This window comes from Chenopodium album, chromosome 22 (assembly GCF_948465745.1).
Source record: "Chenopodium album chromosome 22, dcCheAlbu1.1, whole genome shotgun sequence".
NCBI lineage: Eukaryota > Viridiplantae > Streptophyta > Magnoliopsida > Caryophyllales > Amaranthaceae > Chenopodium > Chenopodium album.
Window position 1 is genome coordinate 11,657,441 of NC_137855.1, and position 10,797 is coordinate 11,668,237.

Consider the following 10,797-nt stretch of genomic DNA (forward strand, 5'->3'; position numbering starts at 1 on the left):
TAACATGATTATGATAATTGTGATTATTATTTTTATGATGATTATTGTTATTATTTATTATGTTGCTTGATTTATTGTTATTGCTTGATCACGCCTTTTATGCATGTTTAAAGGGAATTTGTATTTGCAATCACGCTTAATAAGATAATTAATAATCTTGTTTAGGGTTAATTTGATTATAATTCAAGTGATCGCCAATAATAGATTTATTTGTGCATTAATATTCAACCAACATAGATTAAACAGGTTTAGGGTAAGCCTATTGATTGCATGTTAGTCAGAAAACGCACATAAATATGAGAAGAATAAAGTAGAGGCCTATTTTGGGGCAGGTTCAATCTCTTTTAGGTTGGATTTGTACCTTCATCCCCGAACTTCCAGTCATGGTTCAAGACCTATTGGAGTTAACGATCTCCTGGATCGTTAAAGGGTGTAACCTTCACCCTGTGAACGGTTTACAAGTTCCTAAAACTTGTTGGCGACTCTTTTACTCTAGTTTCCTTCCCTTTGGACGCCACCATGCTTAAGTGTATAATCACAGTGAGGCTCAAGTGTGGGATGGATTGAAATATTCCCTACATTAGTTATATAGTCACTAAATTTTATAGTTATATTGAGAATAATATGCATCATTATATTAATGTTATATAATATATACCACTTTAAAATATTTTCAACACATCTAATCAACAATAATTTTATTTTCCTCAAGTGGTAGTTCTTAACTTCTTATGATTATTGCCTTATTATATTATTTTTCTATATGCATTACATTTGTTAATTCCACATGAGTTGCCTCATTTTTATATATTACATTACAATTAATTATGGGAAAAAGATTATTACTACCGTGTATCGCACGAGAACTAATCTAGTATTGAATATAAACTTGTATGTTCTCAGTAAGGTAGGTGGATAATAAAAATAGTATGGGGAGTGATCGTATGATTGTATAAGGGTAAGATAATAAAAGTGAATCTAGAAAAAAAAAATTAAGTATTAGCTAGTATATCAATTTAAAATGACTTAAATTGAAAGACGAGTTTAACTTTTGGGAATAACAAGGGTACATTTTTAATCTTTAGGTATACATTTTACCCATTAAACCCTTATTTATTCAACATAACTAAGGGTCTATTTACTTCAGTTTATTTTCAGTTCATTTTCTAATTTCCTCCTTTCATAAAACATTCAGTTCAGTTCAGCTCAGCTCAGTTTAGTAAATCAAAACAAGCGCTAAGCCAATGTAAGGTGTTTTCTTCACTTAACCAACCCCATTGACATCCTTGTTATCGTGCAAAAGAAAATCAGTTCTAATTTATTCTTAGTCAAGATCACCTTTAATCAAGAACTAGTTATTGGCATGGGTGATGCCCCGATACATCATAAATTTATAATTAAGTTTGATCAAAATTAATAAAAAAGGATTAATGTTAAACAATACGGATTACTAATAAGTGACTTAAATATATACGGAGTAATAATCTATATGATCTTTCATTAATATATATTTAAAATAAGCATGTCAAATTTAAATTTGGAGGTTATGCATATGAAGAGCTTTTGATGAAAATTAAACATTATTATAGAGAATTAAAGTTATGGAATTAAATTTGGAGGTTATACATTTGAAGAGTTTTTTTTATTTTTTTTTTAATTAAAGTTATAGAGTTTTAATTAATATCGATGGAATCAATTTATATTGGGGAAAGACGTGACACGCAAGATGCCACCTCACACACATGTGTCGCCTAGTCAAGTTGTTGGAAGAGTGACACATGGCATGACCATGTTGTTCCCTTGGGTTTTAATAATACTAGTTTTGTGCCCCGTGCGATTCCCGGGTTGTTTATTAAATTTTGAGATAAATTTTAATCAAATTTCAAAATATATCTCTAAATCTCTAATACAAAATTAGTTAGAAATTGATGTGCTTTTGTGACGATTTAAACTATGTAGTAGTAGGCATGTAAATAACTAATACTTCCTCCGTTAACCATTATCTGCAACTTTTACTATTTTTGGCCGCTAACATTATGTGCAACAAAAAAATTTATTTCCTCTTTTAGTAAAAAAAAACTGATGAAAAGACCACTTTACCCTCATTTAAAAATTTAAAATACAATTTACCTACTATAATAAGATTTAATTACTCACTAATTACCACCCATTCTAATTAATTATCTACTCTTCACCTTCAATTAAAGATTTCAAGTAACCAAAATCCATCTCCATTCATCTTCATCTGCATTCATCTTCCCCCATAATTTCTCTCTCCTCTTTCAATCTCATTATCTCTCTTCATCTTGTTTAGATCTTCTTTCTCTCTCTTCAACTTTCAAAAAATTTGTAGTGGGTTTCATGGATTTGAGATCTTCCTTCTCTTGCTTCAACTTTTCAAGAAATTCATCAATTCGTGGTGGGTTTTTCGAATTGGTGGTGATTTCGCGGTGGTTTCTGTCAGATCCGAGGGGGATTTCGTGAGAATGATAGCCTGGATTTCGTGGGGGTAGATTTTCGTGGGAGTGGGGTTTTTTTCGAGGTGGTGCCTGGGTTTTGTGGAGGAGAGATTCGTGGGGCTGGTGGCCTGGGTTTCGTGGGGCTGGTGGGTTTTGTATAGGTGGCTTTCGTGGGGTGATTTTGTGGAGGTGGTGGGTTTTCATGGGGGTGTTGGTGGTGGGTTTTCGTCAGGGTGTTGGTGGTGATGGTGGGTTTTCGTGGGGGTGTTGGTGGTAGTGGTAGGTTTTCGTGGGGGTATTGGTGGTGGTGGTGGTGGTGAAGCGGCGTGAGTGGTGTTGCCTGGTCTTGGTGGTGACAGTGGGTGGTTGGTTGGTGTTGGTGTTAGATCTTCTTTCTCTCTCTTCACCTTAATTACATACCATTTTAATTTACTAATCACAATTATGAAATTTTGCATTGGAGTCCGTGTCATGCCCCAAAGTTGCAGATAATGGTTAACGGAGGAAGTAATAATATTGGTATTTTTTTTTAAAGTTATAATATAATATTTTTTTTTGAATAAAATTATAATTCAATTCATACATATGAAATATTGGTATTTTATCGAAAATAAAACTCTCAACTAACAATTTTATCTTAAAATTCTATCCAAATTTGATTGAAAATAGAATTTTAAACTTTTTTTTTTATCCTATGAAATCTATCTAAATATATCCAACGTGGCGCGACACTTGGCGAAAAGTTAGAACGCCAAGTGTCGCAATGTCGTGGTCTGGCTAAAAGTTTAGCTTTATATATTAGTTATTATATGATTATAGATGAAACAATAGGCAATACCAATAGTTTATGTTAATGCTAACATTGCTGTTGTCTCAATTATCAACAAATCCGATGTCGTCCAGCGGTTCGGAAATCTGCCTTTCACCCAGGAGACCCAGGTTTGATTCTGGGGGCATTAGAACCTTTTTAATTGCAAATACTTTATGATACAATTCATCTTTTGTTTTCAATCGTGGATTAGAATATTGCATAATCATTAGCTTATTACACCTTAGAGTACGAACTTAAGCCTAAAGGAGGAGGTATTAAGCAATCACCCCCTTTTTATTTTATTTTTTAATTTTTAAATTTTTTTTTTTTTGAATCTCGGTGTAGAGATTGTAGCAAGAGGAATATGTAAATAGATATTTCTGAGTCTCATTTAACAAAAAATGTAGGCCTTTATTAATATTATAATATATTTTTGTAATTTATTTAAGTTTTAATTTTATTTATTTATTTAACTTTTTAAATAAAAAGCTTATAATATAATTTGGTGGGCCAAAAATTAAAATTAAAAGTGACAGTATACTCTAGAAAGTCTCTCACACACACAAAATCTAACTAACAAAACTAATTCTTATACTCATATTTGCACTTGCCAAACACGGTGTAAACGTTACAAATAATTTGAATTTTGAAACTCACTGTCTCTCTCCTAAAAACAGTTTTCTATATCCTCTCAAAAACCCAAATCAACCCTATCATCCTCCTCTCTTTTTACCCTTTCCACCAGAAAGCCGCCTTTCTCTCTCCTCTCCTCGTTTACTTGGCGATATTTTCTCCGATTTTCCACATTAAGGAAGTATAAATTTTTTTTCCGACTTCCCAAAAAATCTTAATTTTCTCTCTAATCTTCATTAATACTTCAATTGGGCTTCGATTGTGCAGGTATGGTGGATTTGATTAGTGGGTAGGGATTGATTTAGGGTTGGATTGTGGGTGTAGATTCGATTATTAGGGTTTGTTTGTTTAGGGAGTTCGTCGAGTGTTTAGCTCGTTCTGTTTGGAGTGTTCAGTGGCCGATCCATTGTTTGTCTTAATTGTCTATTTTAATTTGTGTGTTTAATTGAATTTGCATTTGATTGATTATTTTGGTATATGGGGTTTTGATAAATTAGTGAGGAAATAGAATAGAATGGCTTTGATTGCTTGATTATTATTCATGAATAAGTTGTGTATTTATCTATATCTCTAACAGGTTTGATTTAGGTTTAGTTTGTGATCAATTGGACGTTGAATTTCAGTATTTGTGCAGTGTGCTAGATATTAACTGTAATCTTGGGCCTTTGTCTAAATGTCTAATCATTGCTTATGCTTGAATTATTTTTGGAAGTTTTATTCACTCATCAAATTTGTTTTTTCTTTTTGTTGCATTATTGTCTGCTTGTGTCGTCGGACAGTGATTATGGTTGATTACTCAAAGTCTAGGAAAAAACGGGTTTTTATGATAGTCAAAGTTGCCTCATATCAAATCGAATGCCACCATTCTGCAAAGGTTTCTCATATAATTCAGCTCATGTCCCGTGTTAGTCGCCTCTGGCCTTTTCATTCACTCGTCTCACATTAGTTTTACCGACTATGTTTTGCTGTTTGTTGGAAATCTTACTTGCCGCTTGTTTTAGTTTGGCATATGCAATATGAGAATTTTTATTGCTTTTTATTGCTCTTGTGTGTTCCTAGGATTTCATTAGGTTAGCCCAGCTTTCGGAATTAAGCTGGTAGCTAATCTGTAGATTATAAGATTACAATCCCATGATAGAGGATGACATTTTTTGCAGTCACCCATAGAGCCATGGAGGACAAGAATGCTACAAATATATGTTAGGAAATTACCTATTACTTTTCTTCTAGGCTTCTAGCTGTTAATAGTGGTGCCAGAATATTGAATTTCATGCTTTAGAATTTGCATTTCTTCTAGGCTTCTAGCTGTTAATAGTGGAGCTAAGGGCTGTAGTGGGAATTTGTCCCTGTTTTGTTGGTGGAGGCCGTTGCTGGAGCAATTTATCACACTCAGTATTCAGTAATGGATAACATGACAAACAGTGTTGGTGTACTTGCATATTTGCCTCTTTGTGCTTTGATGCCCAAAGATTGACTTTAGGATTTATGGATTAACTTAATAAAAAAGAAGCAATTATCCTTACTTCTACTACATTTGGTATAACATAAACCATGTATGATCTGTAACCCTGACCTCCCTTGATCATATGAAAGTTAAACAGGAATTTAAAATTGTATATGCAAAAACCCTGGCACTGTGTCTACTTGCATATATACTGTCAGTAATTCTGTGGTGTTGGCTTAATCTTTGTCTCCTTGTTCATGTTTCCTTGGTTTTTTAGTGTTGACTTTTAGTTTTTTGCTCTTTATTTGCTACTTATCTTTGAGACTGTCTGATTTGGCATATACTGCACTGTAGAAAGAACAAGCTAAATATGTTTTCAAAAAAAAAAAAAAAAAAAAAAAAGAACAAGCTAAATATTACGAGTATACCCTTACTGTTTAGGCTTACCTAATTTTTCTCTCTTATAAATAGAAAATAAACATAACCCTAATTTTTAAACTCTCTTTGCCGACAACAGAGGATTCTCTCCCCTCTCTCCCCTCTCTCCCCTTGCTCTTCAGTAAACCCCTCTTTCACGCTGAACAGAGTAAACAAGGTATGCGTTGCCTGTTTTTTTTTTTCCTTCTGATGTTTATTTGTTTTGTTTTTGATCTTACCGGTAACCGGCTTATGAACCGATACCCGGTTTACGACCCATCACCCGGTTTATCGGGTCGGGTCTTAAAAGTACCGTTAAATTTAAATTCAGGAAAATAATCGAAGTTGTAATCTTTCTCCTCAAATTACACCCGAATTCCCTGTTCTTGAAAACTTCAATTATCTTCAAGAAAGTAATCGTTGTAATCTTTCCCCTCAAATTACACCCAAAAATGCCGATGTGCCGATTAGGGTTGACAATCCCGTCAACTTTCTATGCTTTGTGTGAATGTAACTACATTGATAAAGTTCCCACTGAGCTGCTTAACTGTCCTTTTATTCATGGGATCTATCTAAAAGATTCAAATTCTTCGAATCCTCATCCATATACTAACCATTCACTTGATGCCAATGTAAGAAATTGTTTGAAATTGTTTAGCATTTGCATTTTTGTTTCTTGTTTTAAATTTTTTTTTTTTTTTTTTTTTGCAGAAGTTAACACTGACTACAGAGGAAAATGAGCTTTTGAAGGCACATATGAGGGATTTCAGAAAATATTCAAACTTTAAGTCCTTATGGAAACAGGAGTGGTCACTGCATGGTAACAAATTTGGATTGTCAGAAACAGAGTTTTTTCGTAGTCTTTTGCGATTGGGCGTTCCTGCTTGCAAGAAAATAAATGACTTGTTACTCCTGATTGGTAAATATAAATTGATTATTGAATTATATGTTCTGTTATAATTTGTTTAAAATTTTAAATTGGTTTTGTTTCTTTTAATTGGGTATTTTTCAATGTTGTTACTTTAAATTTTAAATTGATTTTGTTTCTTTAAAGTGATTATGTTAGTTCTGGATTGGGTTTATTTGGATTTGTCAGTTTTGTGTGTTGCGATTGAATTATATGTTCTGTTACAATCATATTTACTCATATTTATATAGATATATCAATTATCATTTCCTAAAAATCAATGATCAAATGTTGTCTAATAGCTGATTGATATATGACAATTTATTTCACAAGTAAAGAAAATTAGAGGCAGTAGCATTTATTATTTCTTTTACTTTTTCAGTGAAAAATGAACAAGTCAACATAAGAGGGGCATGGGTTGGATTGAAGGCGCAGAAACTCCACGACAAGCTGTTACATGTTGTCGGGGAGCACGCCCTTCAATGTCAACGGAAAAATGGGGTGTGCTATCTTCGTCAAATTCTTCTCATGTATTTTGTGTACGAAAATCAATTTATACAAGTTGATAATCGTTATGGGTCACAGAATGGAAGAATGGCCTGGAACCTCGGGTGTAATCTTGGTGACATCGTATATTTTCATCAAAAGGACCTTAGTAAGGTATAATTTGATTTCTGTACAATCTTAAGTAATCTTTGGTCTGTTCTGGTTTTTTTGATCTTGTAGATATTAGTTATTCTTCTGTTTTATTTTAATGGTTAGGTGCTAGAGATCGTAGCAGATGCATGTTGTGATGTTATTTTGCTTATGATGCTTGCTAACTATGATGGTTGAACATGCAAAATTTGGGTCTTAATTTGATTGAACATGCAAATTTTCAAATTTGTATCTTGCGACAATTTTGCTCAATAATGAATGTTACCTGCAGGAGAAAAACGATGAGGACCGTGGTGCTTGCAAGAAGTGTGGCCGTGTCGGGCATTCTACTTTTCAGTGTAGGAACTTTTTGAGTGTTAAAGAGGATGAGAAAGACCAAGATCTGATTCAGGTCAATGTCTTGGCAGGGCTGCAGAAAAGTAAGGGTAGGTTTCGTAAAGTGGCTGCTGAGAGTGGAGAGAAGAGTTCTGAGGCCAGTAGCAAATTGAAGTCTACAAAAAAGAAGAAAGATTCCTCGGATGATGAAGATTCTGATTCTGGAAGGAGGAAGAAAAGGGGTAGGTCAAAGAAGAGGAGGAGTGGGAAAAGATCAGGGACCGATTCAGATGATGAGAATGATGTTCGCAGGAAGAGGAGAAAGGAAAAGAGAAGGAAGAAGGATGAATCATCTGATGAAGAGGAGGAATGTCGAAAGAGGAAGAGAAGGAAGGAGAAGAGGAGGAGGAGGAGCCATCGACATGCAGATGATTCAGATGATACTGATGAATCTCTGAAGCGACGTAAGAGAAAGAGCAGGAGGAGTGGGAAAAGATCAGGGACCGATTCAGATGATGAGAATGATGTTCGCAGGAAGAGGAGAAAGGAAAAGAGAAGGAAGAAGGATGAATCATCTGATGAAGAGGAGGAATGTCGAAAGAGGAAGAGAAGGAAGGAGAAGAGGAGGAGGAGGAGCCATCGACATGCAGATGATTCAGATGATACTGATGAATCTCTGAAGCGACGTAAGAGAAAGAGCAGGAGGGCTAGGTCACCTTCTGTTTCCAATGTCAGTGACTCAGAGGATTCTAGGATTGGAAGGCACTCAAAGCGCTCAGACAAGAAGAGCCAGAAACGAACTTATGAAGATGATGACTGATGTTATCTTTAGGTATGAGCTTCAATGAGTATTCTATTATTTAAGTTTCTTAATTACCGTGAACTTTCACCATAAGGTCAATAAGGGACGAAGGCAGTATTGTTTATGTTTTTTTTTTTTTTTTTTTAATGGTCTTTTGTATTCATAAAGTAACAATTTACAAGGGTTTATTGTCTCTTTCTGGCACCTGAAGTCGTCATATTATCTGCTTTTCATGTGGAAATTGAAGCTCTGGTTGTATACTGCTTTGCACCTTGTAGCTGCTCTTATCTGTTCTTTAAATTGAGTGATTGCATCTTTTGTTTTCTTCCTTTCCTGCTATTTTCCAACTTTGCTGTTGTCGATTATCTTTCACTCCTCTAGCCTTGTATTTTTTTGATGAATCTAGAAACTCGAAGCATGCATTAACTTAATATCACTCATGAGACTCTAACTATACTACAATAAGGAGTATCTGAAGGACCCCATGTCATTGATGGTTTGGATGGTCCCAACTCCTATCCAGTTTGAGACCATAAGTTGGCTCACATTGTTGATTGTTAATGTGATTGATGCCTTATGTTGCCCTCCAATACCAAGGGAAATGTTGACAAGGCATCATGCTTGCAGTATAATGGGTTCAATTGTTCATGGCGTGGCCCAAAGAAGAAAGGATTAGGGGGAGGGGAGGACAAACAAGTAAGTAAAAAGAAAGGTTCAATTGTTCCACATGTAGAAGTATAATGAGTTCATCTGTATCCTTTATGCTTGTCCAACTTGAAGTGATGGGAGATGTTTATGCAGCTCGCTGTTTGTAATGAGTCATTTATAATAATGACATTGGTTAGGTTATACTGTGTTTAGTATATGTGTGTTCATTTATGTTTCCCTTGTTTTTTGTCCATTATCTTCACTATCTAAAATTGTTGAACAGATTGATAATTTGTGCTGGTTACAATCTTGCAGGGAGTGGATTCATGTACCATGTCATCTGAAGTAGCTACTGCGAAGTTATATGGCTGAGCGCTGTGAAATATGCCATCTATCTTCCATGTTTCCGAGGAATGGAAATCAAATATAGTAGTAGGGCTCTTGCCCTTTGTATTCTATTGTAACGAAACTGGTTGCCTTTATGTACTGAGCTATCCATTTAATTTTGCTTGTTAATTCAACCTACATGGTGAATGGTTATGACTTTAGTAGTTATTATATAACCTTGTGTGTTTGCTGGGAACATCCATGATGAGCATGGACAGACTTGAACACAAATGTGTTATTGTCTGCGTACGCCATGTTCAAAATTTCTTGCATCTCCCCATCAAATATCTTGAATATCTAATGTTAAAATGTTTTCTGCTTCCAGAGTTCCAGGTTGATCTTATTTTACACTGGTTCTTAAGTTAAGTGTAACAAAATTTTGATGCATTTGCAATTTGGCATCAAATTCAAGCATGTTGACAAAGCAATTTAGCCAGCAGCATGTAGGTTTTTTTTTTTTTTTTTTTTTTTTTTTTTTTTTTTTTTTTTTGTTGAAACTAAAAACAATGAATATGAAAATAATATAATGCTAAACAACGACTACAACTTCATATCTTTTTTTAAAAAGCAAAGTACATAACCTATATATAGACTAAATACCATCTTATCCACTAACATACTGCATGCCTAAAGACCCGGACTAAGTAACTGCATCATTCTAAGAATATGCTACGTATATCCCACTAACTAACCCACTACTAGTAAATATCCTAAGACCCACTAACTATACTCCTTATAATAAGGATACTCTAACAACAACTAACAAGAACATAGGAAATACTAACGACTAATAATTTGAAGCAATTACCAACACACCCCCTTGCTTCAAAAAGATAAAAAAAAACTTGTATGCACTCACTGCTCCAAGAATCTCACGACTATGAACTTGCAATCTCGACTTGAACACGACTTCATCTCGACACCAAAAACATCACGACTTGTATGCACTAATAGGCATGTACACGACCACGACTTGCTCTCTTCAACAACAAACACTTGAACCTAGAAGAGTCTGCTCTCTTCCTCAACCTTTTGAGCAAAATTGTTTTGTTCACCACCTTGCTCGTCCCTTTGCTTATCCCAACAACGGTCTTCTTTGTGACCATACCTCTTGCAATAATAGCATTGAACACTACTCATTGATGAACGACCCCGACCACTACCACGACCACCACTTTCTTCACGACCTTGACCACGACCACGACTACCTCGACCACGACCTCCATCTTTTTCATAACCATGACCACCTCGACGATAACTACGACCACTTGCATACCCGCGACGACCGCGACAACTTATAAAATAAGAACCCATCGA

General features: G+C 34.8%; 1 protein-coding gene across 2 annotated transcripts; it reads left to right on the plus strand.

Moving 5' to 3' along the window:
- The first annotated feature begins 3,928 nt into the window (after positions 1-3,928).
- Positions 3,929-9,804, plus strand: LOC145603643 (uncharacterized). 2 transcript variants are annotated; one of them, XM_081659591.1, is made up of 6 exons: positions 3,929-4,170; positions 5,865-5,942; positions 6,476-6,683; positions 7,054-7,331; positions 7,600-8,475; positions 9,409-9,804. In XM_081659591.1, the coding sequence occupies exons 3-5, from the start codon at positions 6,521-6,523 to the stop codon at positions 8,461-8,463; spliced, it is 1,305 nt and encodes a 434-aa protein (XP_081515717.1). In that variant the 5' UTR covers positions 3,929-4,170; positions 5,865-5,942; positions 6,476-6,520; the 3' UTR covers positions 8,464-8,475; positions 9,409-9,804. The 2 variants fall into 2 exon arrangements, with proteins under 2 accessions (XP_081515717.1, XP_081515718.1); XM_081659592.1 differs by lacking the exon at positions 5,865-5,942.
- The last annotated feature ends 993 nt before the right edge of the window (positions 9,805-10,797 follow it).

What these genes read in the sequence shown, in the direction of transcription:
- LOC145603643 (XM_081659591.1), top strand. Translation starts at nt 6,521, where the DNA reads ATGAGGGATTTCAGAAAATATTCAAACTTTAAGTCCTTATGGAAACAG. An exon ending in TGACTTGTTACTCCTGATTG is followed by an intron (nt 6,684 to 7,053) that starts GTAAATATAAAT and finishes TTACTTTTTCAG; the next exon opens with TGAAAAATGAACAAGTCAAC. An exon ending in ATCAAAAGGACCTTAGTAAG is followed by an intron (nt 7,332 to 7,599) that starts GTATAATTTGAT and finishes TGTTACCTGCAG; the next exon opens with GAGAAAAACGATGAGGACCG.